Below are 16,463 nucleotides of genomic sequence, written 5' to 3'. Positions count from 1 at the left end.
GATTCTTCTCTATTATACCCATCTTATATAAGAATTAATGACAAAGCTATTAGTTATGAGCTACCTAGTTTAAAACTACCGTTTGCTAATACTACTCGGTCTTATCACCCTTACCAGGGCAAGATAGTTATTAGAGGCAAATGATATCTTCTTGTTTTATTTATTTGTGTCCTTGTAGAGGGCATAGGATAATAAGGGGATAAGGAATAAAGTAGAACGGATTGATCTCTCTTTTTACCCTGTTGTTATATAATCAATATCTTAACTAAAATACGAGGAGAACAGAGGGTAGGAGTGTCATGAATACTACTCTGAAGGGCGCTCCTTTTCTAAAGCGAAGCTGATATTATTACCCTAAGGGCGCCATATAGTTAAGACCCTGGGCCTCAGCTGGCTGTACTTATACCCAAGCTTATGGAGTGGCTCCTACATCTCTCTCCCTTGTAAAATAATCAAAAACAACTTTTGTTGAGCAAAAAGAAGAGGGCAGGATGATTTCCTCATTCGAAAGATCATTATCTACGTCTCTTCGGTTATCATCACATCCAAGACTACCAGACTACCAGACACGACCACTTAGGCAACGTTAAGCCCGGCGGCATACTTCCGTCAATGTCAATATATATCTGTTCCGAAACCCGAATCAATTCGAAATGAACCTTGTATTAAGACCTCACCACAATGCAACGCTATCTAGGTATCTGTGGAAAATATCTGAATGCCCGAAATGGGAAAGAAATTAAAGATACCTAATTGCTTTCCTAAAACCATGTCTAGTCTCATCCCCTGATTCTGTGACGTCACGTCAGATTTGCATGTGATTTGCCATCGAAATGAGGCTGGTTCACGTGATACTGATTACATGCACATGCAAGCACGTGCTCTGGTGTATTGGATAGAGAGCCATGGATATCGACTCCGTATGTCTAGTAGGTAACTTTCTGTGCCGTCATTCCGACCCAAAACATGAAATTTTCGTGTCTCATAGGTACTCGGAAGAGCCTTTGTACTGACTGGCTCGGTCACTCTTCGAAAGTGATTTCATTTGGAAGAATCAGAGCCGTTTGAGGATTTCCTCAGAGGATGATATGATAGATTGATATGTATTTCGTAGATGGAGATGGGAAGATAGGAAGAGGGCGATGTCCAGCAACAAACCGAGTTCGAAGAAGATCTTCCATTCGGCCTTCCGAATTCACACATGATAGAAGGAAACGGAGATTTGACAAGGAAACCCTGACCCTGCTATATAAGTCTTGAAACAAAAAAAAAAAAGAAAGAAAAAAGAACCCCTGCTGGGAGAGTTGAGTTGGAGAAAATGAAAGTGAGTTGAAATATACAGAACTGAAGAAGGGTCTCCCAGTCGCCCAATCCGCAGTATCGAAAAGAAAAATTATAAACTCGCGTGAATGCACAGCAAATAGGGGGAAAAAAAAGACCGAATCTTTATCTAAAGACGGAGAGGAATGAAAAAGTAAACGGCCTTAATATCGTCAAGAACACTCCATCAGCAGGATTAGTGGTTCGGCTTCTCATTCGCAGCATTCTTGGCCTGCTCCTTTTTGGCAGCGAGAACAGAGCTCAGCCATGCCAGGGACTCCTGAGAGATGACCAAGCCGGTCGTGATGACGGCCTTGCCACTCGCGACAAGACCGTTGCCTCCACATCTCTTGTACTCGGAGTCGTAGGTGTCCAAGACGTGCTTCTTGACGTCACCAACGAGCTTCACGGGGAAATAGGCGTTATCAATGATCGTTCCCTTGATCGTCTCGGTGTCCTCCTTGATGATAGGGAACGTTTCATCCACCTTGGTCAACCCTTGGTCGCCCAGGGAATCTGCCTTGGCCAGGTAGGGAGCAACGTATTCGTACGGCTTGGAGAGATATGGCAAGAACGGTTTCGCGAAGCGCTCATAACCTTGGTCGGCGTAGTCGAGAGACTTGGCGGCATACTTATTGCTCTTGAGGGTTGCGATGGATTCCGATACCACGGGATATGAAGTCAGATGCTGTATGTAACGTTACACGAGTCAGAGAGTGCTCTCGTAGTTTGGGAGAGGGAGAACAGAAGACCCTTACCGAGAGGAATTGAGAATGGATCTTCTCGCCGTTGACCGCGGGTTCACCCATTATGTCTCGCTCTGCGTGGGGCATGAAGCTATATACTAAATAAATGATGACTTAGCAAGACATCCCCAAAAAGAGAGTATGGATAGCAAAAGTCTAACAACAGGTGCTAGAACATCGGACGGAAAGACAAACCTTTTGCTATCAGGTCAGACGAAGTTTGTAGAATTCAGGTGCAGGTTGGTACAGCAGGTGATAAAAGGCTCGAGAATGTCGAGGGTGATGGCGACGACGGGAAAATTAAGACGAGAGCTCTGGATGGGTGTGTCGGTTGATGATAACGTTTCAGCGTCAAAGGCAGCTCTTTAAAGTGCCCCTCCACAGGTGTAATCGGCCTCCAATGGCAAGGGCGGATGGCGAAGTCCGCATCAGGATCGGGAACTAAAGCGTCGCCTCTTGCATGTGAAAGGGGAGCTGGACTAGTACCATGACAATACGACAGCAGCAACAGCACATCCTGACAACCCCAACTAATCAAATCAACTGCCTGATTGCACCACCTCACTCACATGGTGACAGGCAACAGGGGCTTCGAAGTGGCAAACCGCGAAGCTGCTATCGAGCTGTCGCTGCAATCATCGACCTGCAGATTTGCATGTGATTGCGGGTCTCTCCTTGGTGTCGCTTAGCGGCCAGACCCGCCCGGCAATCCTCTATCATAGCATCAATATTCACCAAGTTCATCAATATGATGTGCTCGACTACGAAAATATTTTGTGCAAATCCAGAACACAGGGCACTCTTGTCTTGATCACTAGTCCGCAGTTTGACAATGCAGACCCATAGGAAATACTTCTTCAGGGAGAACGGCAAGTGACATTCCAAGCTCGACACCTTGTCATACCTCCGCGTCTTCCTATTGATTTAAATTTATTCTACTGATTCTCGGTCAAGAACTGCTTCCAGATCACCAGCGATCATCTTCCTCTGTTGGACTCAGCCGATATACTTGAATTTGATTTTACGTCGCCGCTTTCTCTTTGTCTGCTGAAAACGGAAATAGCTATCTAGCGAACGGATTCCGGAATCGGGATCGCGGGAAATTCGCTCTCCAGATCCACAATTGCATATGTGAATTCCTCACGTGGAACTTGATGTATCATACGGGAAAGCCACGCATATCGAGAACCTTGGCGCCTGGCTACTCCGTACTGACTGCCGACCTGAACGCGAAATCGCATAGAGGAGTTTCCTATGCACCGTCAGAATCTTGCCATCATTTTTTACCCTTCCTAGGTTTACATGCTGTCGCTTGAGCTAGCCCCCAATTGAGGAGCATGGGTACCGGAACTACAGTATCTACTGTCACAATCCTCACCTTCAACATTTATTTTTGACATGTGAAACGGGCAAACGACTTTCCCAAGTGGGGAAAGATTTGATGATAATAATAATGGCGACGTCGCGATCAACGGTGGCACTAACTAGGGGACTGTTAGGCTGGACTTCGTATTTAGCACGGACTCGGGATCGAGTCGGCACAGCCGTTAGTACGGACTACAACCCGTCGAACCCCTCCGATCAGATGCCGATTTTGGTCGGCTTGCCAGGAAAGTTGCTGTTGAAGAGGACATAGAATCGGAGGCAGAGACGTGTACCCTCCCCTTCCTGTGAAAACTATTTGCCAACTCTTAACTACGATCGTGTTGCGACATCCTTGGTCGACATTGTTTCATGTGATGGCGCCAATAAATGGGGGAGAAAAAGAGGTAAATAATTACTCCGAACAAGCCTTTCAAGGTCTCGCTTCGCTTGACTGGGTTCTATGCCTGGGATTTTTGGCCCCAGGCCTACCTACTGTATAAGTTATTATCTACTTCCCAGGCAGGTTCCCTGCCTATATTCCTTTCACTAGTTCTTGCTTTATATCCTTTACTAAATGTTTGTCTCTCTCACTGATACATATCCCTTGCTAATAGCCTAATACATAATTTCTTACTGACATGCAATCCCTTTGCCAATTTATTATATACCTAATTTCTTGCTAATATGGGCTGGGCAGATTTCATGACGACTGTATATCATTCGATCGATGGCAAGAAGAGAAAACCCCCTTTTTTTTTTGTCAATGTAGAATTCTATCATACACATCTAGTCTGATTCTCAATTCAGCACGCTACCTAAGTAGGCAGGTACCTACCTACTTGCTTGACTAGTTCGTATCCCCTCACCGTTGTCATGCATGAGACATACATCCATGTACATACATAGGTACCAGTGTACATGCGCTCGTATACCTGCAGGATAAGCTTTAAGCAAACACATGGATGTTTTGCATATTATTGGCCGGCCATGTCCCAGCATCCCGCCAGTGAAGAGTTCCATAACTAGTTGGTATACATCGATTATCCAGGTATTTCCCCCCTGCTTCCCCCTCCCTCCCCGCATTAAAGGTTGAGGGAATAAAAAAGAAAGTCTCCCATTCAATCTAGTACATACATACTTGCTCGTACATGTCAATACAGTAGAATGAGGGGTTTAGGAAAAAAACGATTTCTACCAATCAAGATGGCAAGGGGGGGGGCGGGGTTGGGGGGTTGTAAAAGTTATAATTTTAATTCGATGGAAAAAATCGAACGGAGACGAAGAACAGGGGGAGGGCTTCCGGACGGGACGGAAGTTGACTCAATTCAAGTGAATAAATAATAATGTGCGCAGCTCGCCAGGCGCAGACGTCTGGTATCTATTATCGGGTTATGTGGTGTCGTGGAGGTAGTTTCTTATCACCAACAGTGGTTCATAGCGGGCATAGCTAGATCGTGGACAGTTAGAACTTATGAAACTTCCTAAATCTAATATTTTGTATGATGCATATATCATCAATCGTATGCATCATATGACTTGCATGGGGCATCCTGTCTACATGTATGTACAGTACAATCTCTTACTGACATCGACAGGGGCGTGCCGCGTCCTGTCTGAGATCCTTCGGCGGCAGTAGAGGGGAGCACCCTTTAAAAAAAAAGCGAAACTCCGACGTCAGCTTCTTTTTGCTTGCTTCCTACCTTTTTACTTTTTACTTTTCGAATCTGGGAAGGAAGGCATGTTATGTCTGTCAGGCGGGGGTTGAATAATAATGTCGAGGATAAAGAAACAAAAGTACCTAGCAAAGCGCACTGTACATACATGCGATGACGTGGCTTGCTTGCAGGCATCAACCTTTGACGAGGTGAGCAAGCAAGGGTTGCACGACGGACCAGAAAAAGAGTATCCATCATGTTGAGAGCTTATCTACCTCCGCGATATATCTCAATAGCGCCGTACAGTCTGGAGGGATCTAGACAAGCCACAGCTGCGGCCACAACTGGGGTCTCGACTCTCCACTCCGACATATCCGAACCCTCCAGGGCTCTGTGCAGGGACAGGGATTTCTGTAACAAGGTAAGAGAGCCGAGCAATTCTAACTCGCGCAGCAGTTCTGAATAGAATGGAAAAAGAGAACAACTGAAGATTTAAACTTGATGGTATTTTCATTTCATTCGAGACAGACGCCAGGATATAACGGCTTCCCTCATAAGAAAAAAAGGAAAAGTTTGTCTTTTTCAGCATGAGCCCAAAATCGTGGACTTGTATATTCTGACACATCCCATTCCTCTTCCAGCCATGGAGCACCAATCCTCTATATTGGTCGTCCCATACCTGGGGGATGAAGACTTGTAATCCTCGACTCTTTTCCCTTCATCTGATCGACCCCGTGCGCTCATAACACCTCAAGGACCCAAATCAGAAAACCGTTTAGAACCCTGCAGTAAACATGTCAGCAAACTCTTCCTTTTTACGTGGAATAGGTAAATACTCACGCAAAGGAGTGAAGAACCACCGGTTCTTCCCGCTGAGGTACCGCTCCTCCAGAGCCTTCTTCACGGTCTTCTTAGCCTCCTCACGCGCCGAAACTTCCTTGAAAGTGTCGTTGGTCAAAACGCCCTTCAGGCCCTCCAGCTCGAGCGTGTAACGAGTAGGCATCAGGTGGTTGTAGTTGATGGTCTTGATGAAGGGCTTGATGCGGCTACGCTTCTCGACCTTCTTCTTACCCATGCGGCGGGTCACCTTCAGAGGGTAGCGCTCGATACCGGCAACGAGGGCATAGGGGAACGGGTGCGTCTTGGAACCGGTGTCGTTGGGCTGGATGATGACGACCTGTTGATTCGGGGAAAAAAGGACCATGTCAGCGAATCTGTCCGTCAATGTACCAGTGCGATATCCAGCGTATATCCGCATCATTGCCCGCGCCTGCCCTGGTCTTCTTCCCCAATCACATATTCCAACTTCCTCTTCGTAGCAATGCCTCCAGCCTCCAGCCATATCAATAAAGCCACGCCAATTTCACATTTCTATGTCCAGGTCCCGGTGATTGAGGAGAGGAAATGCGGTCGTACCTTCTTGCCGGCGAAACGGCCTCGGGTGATGATGGCCACACGGCCCACTTTCATGACTGTTTCATCGCTGTCAGCTTGCTCGAAAGAATAATTAACGCATTGGCAAAGGAAACTGACACTTCATGGCGAAAGTCCCGGTGCGGCAGCGAGGTCGACGGGCTGTTGTTGTCGAAGTAGATCGGTCGTGCAAGTGAAGGTTCTCCGCGATCGACTTCTTTTTTCGCTTGTGAGTAGTGGACGGAGGGCTCAGGGCAAGAGGGTTTGTGTGCTCCCTGCTGATTGGTCCGCTTAACGACCGGGCGTGATGCCTGGCGCCAACCCGTATTCGGAAATTTTCTCCATCAGGAAACCACCTAGCGTCGGCGTTAGCCCTATCGGAAGCCGCGACCCAGTGCCTGATACGGGCCTGATAACTGGCTGATAGTGATGCAACCCTTGTTTGTTTACGGTTGCTGCTCCGTTGCTACAGCAGGAGCTCGATCAATGCATATCACTAGGGAACTAGAGGAGAAGGATCGATTCTCCATGGAGACGGGGTGACCTGGCATCTCAGCAACCCCACTAGTTACCAAACTTCTTGATAAGGTCGGCTCCATTGTTTTGGTTCTATCTGCTGATTGTTTTTGTTATATCTGCTGATTCTGTACTACCGTTCCCCTCTTCAACTTCATGATTCTGGATCATTGATACGACACGACACGACACGACACGACACGATACGATACGAATTCTGTTCACGATTAACGACCAGGGTGCTTTACGATTTTTGTTTTGATTTACTCTTTCTTGAGTTTTTTGTCTTGTTTTGCAATGTTCGTTGCCTTCCTATAGCAATTGTCTAGCATTCCTCCCCGCATTCCGACTCCTGATAGACTCAATTGTATCATCGCAGCGCAGCAAAGACCCTCATCATGCCGTCCTACGAGCGAAGTGGCTCCCGTGACAGGGACCTAGTTGTGAGAAGTCACCAACATGCACTCACAGAAACTGGCCGATCATCTGTTCCCATGTATGTAGACCGTGCCTCAACGGGCTTATACGATTGATATGGGACTGACATCAATTTTTGCAAAACGTAGGTGGGATAGTTCAGATCCCGACAGAGCTCCCCCTCCTCTTCCAATGAACCCGAGTTCCAACAGTCCCAAAACGAAACCCAACGCATCTCCCGCTATACAGGCCGTCGCGGCAAGTTTAACAGAGAAAATGCGCGAGAATTCCCCCAGTCCCTATACCACAAACCCTATGCCTCCGAAATCATCTCCAGAGAGGTCCCTGATAAAAGGGCCATACCATAAACGCATGCAGTCCCTGCAGGATAGTCGCTCGGAATTCCGCAATTACCTCGAGAGTCGGTCCACGGAGCGGCCGTCAAGGGCTCTCCTCGAAGCCGGCGACAAGTCGCGCGACAAGAGTCCAACGAGATCAGGGACCTCGAATACCCGTGATTCAGGGACTTCGGCTACCCGTGATTCAGAACGAGAGTCACCCCAGTACCATGTTTCAAGCCGCTATCTTTCGAAACCTATCTTGGGCGAGAATACGCCACCATCTGCCACAATGCTAGCACTGCAGAATATGCAAATCCCAGGAGAAAAGGAGCCGAAGCCGTTGAATAATGTCTGTAATCCTACCATACCTTCCCCCGGTCCGAGTTTGGAAGCCTTGTCAGCACAGATCCTCAGTCTCACCACTATTGCAACCAACTTGCAGAAGGAGATGGCTCAGTTGAGTCGACGAAGCAAGGACAATGCCACAGATCTGCTTAGCCTTAAAGCCGCTACAAGCGCTCGGGATGAAGATATCCGAAAGAGCATCCGCGAGTTAGCCTCCAACATATCGGCCAAGTTCCTGGAGCCAGAAGGAGTAGGCACAAGGTCAGCACCCTACGATTCCGCCAGTCTCGAATATATGATTGACAGCAGACCCTTCGACAGTTCTCCAAGTTCCAGAAAGTCGTTCACGCTTTCAGACATATGTGTCACTCCTACGATAACCGACGGTTCTGCAAGCATCGCCTTGCTAGAGAAGGTCCTGCGCGAAATGGCTACCAAAGAAGCCCAGGAAAAACTGTTGGAGCTCGTCAATGAGGTTAAGAGTAGGCCTGCAAAGGATGGGGCGGACAAGGACGCGGAGAAAAATATCACGAAGATGCTTGAGGAGATTCTCAACTTGGTCAAAGAGAACCTACAAAACCGCGCCTTGGTACGCTCTACTACGAGCGGGAGTAGCGAAAAGGCTCGCAGCACAGACTCTGGGTTTGCTGAATCTCAGTCCGGGCCTATCTCTCTCGCCCAGGACTCGCAGACTCCCGGTGATAACGCTATCCAGAAACGTCTAGTGACAGAAGAGGTGGTGGAACTTCTTAAGAGAGTCAAGAACAGCGTAGCAGAAGGAGGCGGCCTAACAAATGAAGTCAAAGCCCTGGTTCGGGAATTGCGCGGTGAAGTATTGGGCATGGGGAGAGAAATTGCTCGAAAACTGGATGAAGCATCCGCTTCCCGGGCCGGTGAAGAGAAAATTCGACGTGCTCCAGGCAAGGATGAAATTGAGGCAATAGTGCAAACGGGTCTTGCGCAGCTGAAAGAGCAGATGACGTATATGATCCGAGAACATCAGCGAGAATTGTCGACAGCGGTGTCTCGCAGAGGTATTGACAGCACCGAAATCTATACAGCCGTCAAAACCGCCATGGAAGAATTCCCCCTCCCTCAGCTCCCGGCTCCCGCGACTTCATCAGTCGGTATGGAGAAGGAGGATATTCTGGAAGCCGTGAGGGAGGCTTGGGAAACCTACAAGCCAGAGATCGAACTGCAGAACTTCGGCCTTGAACGAGACGAGATCCTTGAATGCTTAAGCGAGGGTTTAAAAGCATACCAGCCACAGCATCAGCCTGGCGTCACCTATGATCAAGTTCTCGCAGCGGTTCAAGCTGGGATGCAAAGCTTTATGCCACCTCCCATTGAACCCCAGCCAAGCATCACAAGGGACGAAATCGTCGCGGCAGTAAAAGAATGTCTCGAAAGCTTCGAGTTGACGATGCCTGAGCCCAGTGTTACGAAAGAGGAGATCTTTTCTGTTGTTTCAGAAGCCCTCGCTGACCAGCTCGCTCTGACTAGAGGAGATTCGGATTCACGAATTACGCGAGATGATGTCCTCAATGCAGTAACAGAGGGGCTAGCTGCCCATCATGCTGCTGTCAAAGACATAGCCAAATCAAATGTCACCCGAGAAGACGTTATCGCGGCTGTCAACGAAGCACTGGCAACTCAGCTAAACATTACTAGAGACTCCGAATCGAGTCTAACGCGAGAGGACGTGCTCAATGCGATCTCGGAAGGTTTAAGTACGATTGAACTGAACAAAGACGATCTTTTCGAAGCGGTCACATCTGGGTTCCATGAAGCAGCCAGCTCGACAAATTTCAAGGTCGGAGAGCAAATCCTCGAACGTCTTCACGAACTGGTACAGGGTATCAAGGATGAATTCAAGCAACACTCTGCTGCCAACGGCCGGAATACCGAACAGGTCCTCGACGCCATCAAAGACGGCCTTGAAGTCCTGCGAGGTGAGATTGAATCTTACGTCGATAGGGCTGCCGATGTCACTGGCAGAGATGAGATTATCGACACAGTCAAGGAGGGCTTCAGAATACTGCAAGCGGACCTGGAAAGGGGTTTTTCCTCTGTAGGACGCGGCAACCCTGACACTCCTGAGCTTCTCGATGCTATGGAAAAGGAGTTCGAGCATCTTCGACAGACGCTCAGCTCGCTTCTCATTCGTAGCAATGTTTCAAGTGAGAAGGATGAAATCCTTGATGCAATTCGTGATCTCNAGTGAAAGTACCCGCCCTAGAAAAGATACTTCCGAAGTTGTGAAGACAGTCAAGGAAGAGTTTCAGAACCTCCGCGAAGCAATGAGCATGAGCCTCGTTAAGTCAGGGCCTTCAGAGAAGGATGAAATCCTTGATGCCATTCGTGATCTCAGTCGAAGTACCCGCACTAGAAACNGATACTTCCGAAGTTGTGAAGACAGTCAAGGAAGAGTTTCAGAACCTCCGCGATGCAATGGGCATGAGCCTCGTTAAGTCAGGGCCTTCAGAGAAGGATGAAATAATAGCAGCTCTTCGAAGAAGCTTTGAAATACTGCAGGCCGAAGCCATACAGCGAAGGGACGTCAGCGAAAGAACGCTTTCGAATACGAACGAGCTACTGGACGCATTCAACGACGGTATCTATTCCATCCGTGGAGACTTAGCAAGGATTCTCAACAAGCCCGACGAGAGTAGCAGTAGTGAGGTTTTGGAGACGCTTAGGGAAGGTCTAGACACCATCAAGCTAGAGATGGAAGCTCTCCGAAAGTCACAGAGGGAATTTGAGGAGACAACAACCAATCGTGGCAGAGAACTCGTCCTAGCGAGGGAAAACTCCATTGGAAACGACATTGAAAGCCTTAAGGTCCTCATTACTCAGCTTCAAATTAAGGTTGAGGCCATGCAGTCCAATTCACAGGTCTCTCAACCTCCAGAGGATGCATTGACAAAGGAGCATCTCGATGAAGTCCTCGCTGCAGTGCGAGAGGTTCACGGATCTGTCGTCAAAGCCGGTGCCCGGGAGATCCCCCTCAATCCGGCGGCTGCCAGGAAGGATGACACCGACGCCATTGAAAGGCTTCTCCGAAACACGAAGTCTAAGATCGATGAACTGAATTTCCCTAAACCCGATGAAATCGCAAAGTCAGAACATATTATGGCTTTGGAGGCACGTATCTCGGAAGCAAAGGATGCCATCAACGAGCTTTCTACCCGCCTGGAGGCAGAGGGCCCTACCAAATCAGACATTGGAACCCTGGAAACTTTGCTAAAGGATATATGGGTTGCTGTCGACGACCTTAAAAACAACGAGAAGTCCGCGGAGCAAGATACGGAGAGAGTGGTCAAGAGCGACCTTCAGACCGTGGAAGCCATGATTTTCGAGGTCAAAACACAAATTGAAGAGCTCAAGCTCCCCGACGTGGAGACACTGCCCACAAAATCCGAAATCCAGGAACTTGGTAGTCTTGTGGCTGAGTTCAAGGAAAAGGTCGAGGCCGAAGCCGAACTGACTGCTCAGGCCTTCGAAGCACGGAAGGTCGAACATGGCGGACTTGCGGAGAAGATCGATGAGGCCAGGGCGGTTGTTAGTGAACTGGGTGATCAGCTCAAGAGCAAACTTGATGGGAGTCAGGAAGGGCTCTCGGAGTTGAAGACTGTCGTAGAAGGCATAATCGCATCCGCCGAAACGTTCAGTACTAATACTGTTGAGAGCATCAAGGAGCTCAATGAGCTCATCAATCGGGAATTCGAGCGCGCTCGTGGGGAACAGGAAGCAGCGAAGCTCGAGACTGAAGAGCGAGACGCCGCTGCTTTGGTCAAGCAAGACGAAAGCCGTGCTGCGATCGTGTTCGACCTGAGCGCTAAGATCGACGAGAGGATTGGGGAAATCCTAGCCAAATATGATGAACTGCAGGCAGCAGTCGATTCGAAATTCTCGGAGATTGAAGCACGAGACATGGTCAGTGTCGAACATCTGACAAACACAAAGAGCATTGCGGAAGACATCAAGCTCGTGATCGGTGCCATGGGCGACAGTGTGACAGAAACCTGCGAGCGCATGAGCGATGACGCGAAAACGTTTTTCCACAAAGTTGACGAATCCTACAATAAAATGGAAGCGATACACAATGAACTCAAAGAGCAACAAGAGCAGTCCAAGGCAGAATTGGAGAAAACGTCTGCTACTGCAGATCGCGTAGAGAGACAAATCCTTGAAGATCATCCTCAGATCCTCAGCACTATCAAGGATATTCTCTTGATCGTCGGCCAGCATTACGAGCACTCCCAGAGAACTACTGAGCAAATAAGGACAAATCTGTGCGCTCTCCCTTCTGCCATTCCTCCTCTCCTTCCTGCGCTCCCCCCTCCCGAGCCGGAAAAGTACGATGACACTGAGCTCCACAAGAAGCTCGATGCCCTCCTCAGCCATGCAGAGACTGCAAACGAGTCTCTGGCGCTTGTCGAGAAGATCGACGAGACTCACGAAAAGGACGCGGAGCTGCTCCATAAGAAGCTTGACGCCATCCTTAGCCATGCGGAGAGTGCAAATGAATCTCTGGCACACGTTGAGAAGCTCGATGAAAAGGACGCCGAGCTCCACAAGAAGCTTGATGCCATCCTCAGCCACGCAGAGAGTGCCACCGAGTCTCTGGCGCTTGTCGAGAAGCTCGATGAGGTTCACGAAAAGGACGTCGAGCTGCTCCACAAGAAACTCGATGCCATCCTCAGCCACGCAGAGAGTGCCAACGAGTCTCTGGCGCTTGTCGAGAAGATCGACGAGACTCACGAAAAGGACGCTGAGCTCCACAAGAAACTCGATGCCATCCTTAGCCATGCAGAGAGTGCGAATGAGTCTCTGGCGCAGGTTGAGAAGCTCGATGAGGCTCATGAGAAGGACGCCGAGCTCCATAAAAAGCTCGATACCATTCTTACCTATACAGAGAGTGCAAGCAAGTCCCTGGTACACGTTGAGAAGCTCGATGAGATTCACGAAAAGGTCATGGCGACGTCCCGTGAGATCACCGAAATGGTAGCCACTCAGTCACGCCTTCTGGTCGAGGATTATGAGAGAAAGAAACGAGAAGCAGAGGACGCTGCCATCGCCCTCGAGAGGAGGATTGCGCAGAAAGAGAAGATTGAAGCAGAGATTGTTAGTCTGAACGAGGAGAAAGAGTCTCTGCTGAAGATCATCCAAACTCTGAAGCAAGAAAAAGAAGAATTGGCCAAGCAGAACACGAAGCTCAACAAACAGCTCTCAAGCCTCGAGACAGCGCTGGAGATCCGTCACGAAGAGATGCAGCTCATGGAGGACCGGGCAGAAAGTCTCGAGAGAAGGATTCTCGAAGGAGTCCTTGACCACGCTCGCAGCGTGCTCCTCAGCCGGCCCATGAATCTGAAGCGGGTGCCCAGCTATGGCAGTACTGCTACCAAAGCCAGCGGGGCCAGCACTACCTGCACGGCGAAGGACAACCGCAGCTTGGTTAGCAGCGGTGTTGGAATGGCACTCAGACGACGAAATGCATCGAAGGCCAGTAAGAACGGATCTTCAAAAGAACGCAGGATCCTCAGTTTGAACAATGTGACAGGCAACGGGGGTTCCACCGACCATCAGACGACGCTGGTCCCCGCGGGCAACGTGGGACTGACTAACCTCAAACGGAGTCACTCGGTCAAATCCAACCTGGCGTCGCGCAAGACCTCGTGGGGTGGGAAAGACGCTGTTGCCAACAAGGAGAACGAAACCTTCCCGGAGGAGCACGAGCATGACAGCGGAGCGGAGAGCGAGACCGGAACGGAGAGGCGGGCGAGCTACCGCCGCCAACCTAGCTACGCCAGTTCTGTCAACGGGTTCATCGCCGAACTCGAAGAGAATAACGTGAGCAAAGAGAATCGGGAAGTTGGTGCTGAGGGCGATTACCAAACGACCGGGGCCAACAAAGCCAGTGCAGACTTGGACGAGGTGCTTCAAGAAGCACTGTCCGAACTGGAGGCACCGCCGAAACTGACCGATATACTGCCTGGGGACACCGACAGTGGTATCGGGACAGACATGAATAGCGCCGCCAGTGTCCACGAGGTATGACACTCGAGCGTTGTGAACAAGGATGAGAAATGAGTGCGATGGATTCGCTCCAGGAATGCTGCGCAATGCGTTTGGATGCTGTTTCTTCCGTGCATTCTGAATAGTCGAGTCACGGGCACATGATTCACCATGTGATCACCATTCGAGTGAAGGAATTTCGGACATGACATATCGATACCACTCTCTTATGATTCTTATCTGCTAGTTGCAAGCTGGGGTCGAGATCAAAGGCCCCGCTGACACTTGTCGATCGCTACCTACTTTCCTTTGTCTTTTTCCTTCGTTTATGCTATTTGTCAGGCTTTTTACTTTTCCTAGTAAATAGTTACGAATGATGATGAGATGCACATGAACATTAATAATGTCCTCCAGAAGTTAACAAACCTATCCTGTGCTTGTCCACGCTGCCATCCAAGGTGGCTCAGTGGCCGTCAGGTGGCTGAGTCATCCGTGCCCTGCATCCCCAACAGAACCAAATTAGTTAGGTTCGGTACCTGCCAGGCCCAGGCGCCCGGGTAATTAAACCCGAAGTAGTTAAGTCCACGTCATTTGCCCCAGCAAGGGAAGAGCGACACGCGCCAGGACCACGGCAGGCTGATGTGGGTGACCTCCTGCCTCATCGAGATTGCCGCTGGTATACTCGCGTGCTGACCTGTTCTCGTCTGCCCAATCTTAATAACGACTCCTCTCGTCGTTTCCCTTCCTATTTTCTCCTTGCCCGTGCTTGCTCCGTTCTGCTTTGCTCTCTATATATTCTGGCGGTTTCCGACCTTCGGTCGCGGAGATGACTTCCGCATAGTCGCCGCCTTTATCATACCTCCTGGGCAGTGGGAAGCTCTTTTTCGATTTTCCTTCACCTTCTTCGTATCATTTCCTTTTCCTCTTGGCTTCTTCCCTTTTGAACCTCTTATCGTCCTCAGGGCCCTCAGGGCGAGGCGCTGAGCGTCACCATGTTGGATCCTTTACCTCCGCCGCCTCCGTGGCTCAGGGGCTTGGTAACCCCCTGGGCAGTCTATTTCAATCTGCATTCGTTGCCGAACCACATCCATGAGATCCTGTTTGCTTTTGCCTTCTATCAATTCGTCCACTCGTATCTTTCGCCGCGACTGTCTGCAGCGCTTTTCCCCCAGTTCTATCCACGTTTTCCGCGTCGTACGCAGCTCAACTGGGATGTCCACGTCGTCTCCTTCCTGCAAAGCACGCTGATCAACTTGGTTGCGTTATGGGTCATGTTTGCGGATCGCGAGAGGAAAGACATGACTGCGGAAGAGCGTGTGTATGGATACACTGGTGCCTGCGGTCTGGTACAGGCATTGGCGACGGGGTATTTCTTATACGATCTCATTGTGAGCACCGTGTATGTCAAGATGTTCGGGGTGGGCATGCTTTTCCATGCTATTAGTGCGCTGTGGGTGTTTGCGCAAGGATTTGTTCGTAATCTCCTTCCTTATTCTTACCTTCTTTACGCGGAATCTAAAGAAATGAGCATTATCCTTTTTACCCGGGATTCTAACGTCCATACGTCCAGAGACCGTTCGTCAATTTTTACGCTCCAACATTCATCCTCTATGAGCTCTCTAGCCCATTCCTCAACATCCATTGGTTCTTGGACAAAGTCAACATGACGGGCAGCAAGGCACAGTGGTACAATGGAATAACGCTGCTCGTCGTTTTCTTCTTTTGTCGCCTTGTCTGGGGCACCTGGCAATCTGCCCTCGTGTATATGGACATGTGGAGAGCAGTGAAGCAGACCTGGTCTGCTCCTCCTTCGTCCGTTTTGGACCCAGTCAACACCAGTGCGACCATTTTTCAGGAGCGAAACGGGACTCTCTGTGTTGATGAAGCATGTGCCAGAGCAAATGCGGAGATCTCTCTCTTCGCTCACCAGACCGCAGCTGGCGTTCCGATATGGCTGGTTTTGACATATGTCGCCTCCAACCTCATCCTCAACGGACTAAACTATTACTGGTTCTCAAAGATGATCGAGGCGGTAATGAAGCGCTTCCGGGAGCCCGCTATTCCGGCTAAGAAAGTCAAGGAACCCGGCAAAGAGGTTCAGCCGGACGTTGTACTCGATGCGGCTGGGAAATTGAGAGAAGAGGAAGGTTATTTCGAGACCGGCGACGGAGCTGAACAAACTAAGACGTCTGTCGTCGACACATTGGGCACCGACATGTTGAGAAAGAGAAAGTCATAGACAGGTCACAGATCTCGCTTTCCCGACTTGATTGTCCTCCTGACGATGTTGCAATGAATTCACTATCCAAGGCCGTGTCGATGGATCA

At 49.5% G+C, this 16,463-nt stretch overlaps 4 protein-coding genes across 4 annotated transcripts; 2 read left to right on the top strand and 2 right to left on the bottom strand.

Moving 5' to 3' along the window:
* Positions 1 to 1,516: 1,516 nt before the first annotated feature.
* Positions 1,517 to 2,153, bottom strand: VTN77DRAFT_202 (uncharacterized protein; the record flags this gene model as incomplete). The annotated part of the gene is made up of 2 exons (XM_069417815.1): positions 1,517 to 2,008; positions 2,079 to 2,153. 2 exons carry the CDS (start codon positions 2,151 to 2,153, stop codon positions 1,517 to 1,519), a joined length of 567 nt encoding a protein of 188 aa, XP_069282565.1.
* Positions 2,154 to 5,861: 3,708 nt separating this feature from the next.
* Positions 5,862 to 6,626, bottom strand: VTN77DRAFT_201 (60S ribosomal protein eL27; the record flags this gene model as incomplete). The annotated part of the gene is made up of 4 exons (XM_069417804.1): positions 5,862 to 5,869; positions 5,927 to 6,263; positions 6,503 to 6,558; positions 6,620 to 6,626. The coding sequence occupies 4 exons, from the start codon at positions 6,624 to 6,626 to the stop codon at positions 5,862 to 5,864; spliced, it is 408 nt and encodes a 135-aa protein (XP_069282564.1).
* A 3,943-nt stretch (positions 6,627 to 10,569) lies between these two features.
* On the top strand, positions 10,570 to 14,178 carry VTN77DRAFT_200 (uncharacterized protein; the record flags this gene model as incomplete). Its single annotated transcript, XM_069417793.1, has 1 exon — positions 10,570 to 14,178. The coding sequence occupies one exon, from the start codon at positions 10,570 to 10,572 to the stop codon at positions 14,176 to 14,178; it is 3,609 nt and encodes a 1,202-aa protein (XP_069282563.1).
* Positions 14,179 to 15,128: 950 nt separating this feature from the next.
* Positions 15,129 to 16,375, top strand: VTN77DRAFT_199 (uncharacterized protein; the record flags this gene model as incomplete). Its single annotated transcript, XM_069417781.1, has 2 exons — positions 15,129 to 15,608; positions 15,707 to 16,375. 2 exons carry the CDS (start codon positions 15,129 to 15,131, stop codon positions 16,373 to 16,375), a joined length of 1,149 nt encoding a protein of 382 aa, XP_069282562.1.
* Positions 16,376 to 16,463: the final 88 nt, after the last annotated feature.

The sequence above is a fragment of the Rasamsonia byssochlamydoides genome, assembly GCF_041956645.1.
Source record: "Rasamsonia byssochlamydoides strain NRRL 3658 unplaced genomic scaffold VTN77scaffold_1, whole genome shotgun sequence".
In the NCBI taxonomy this organism is placed as follows: Eukaryota; Fungi; Ascomycota; class Eurotiomycetes; order Eurotiales; family Trichocomaceae; genus Rasamsonia; species Rasamsonia byssochlamydoides.
The sequence above is the reverse complement of the archived record's forward strand: the minus strand, read 5'-3'. Positions and strand labels throughout refer to the sequence as shown.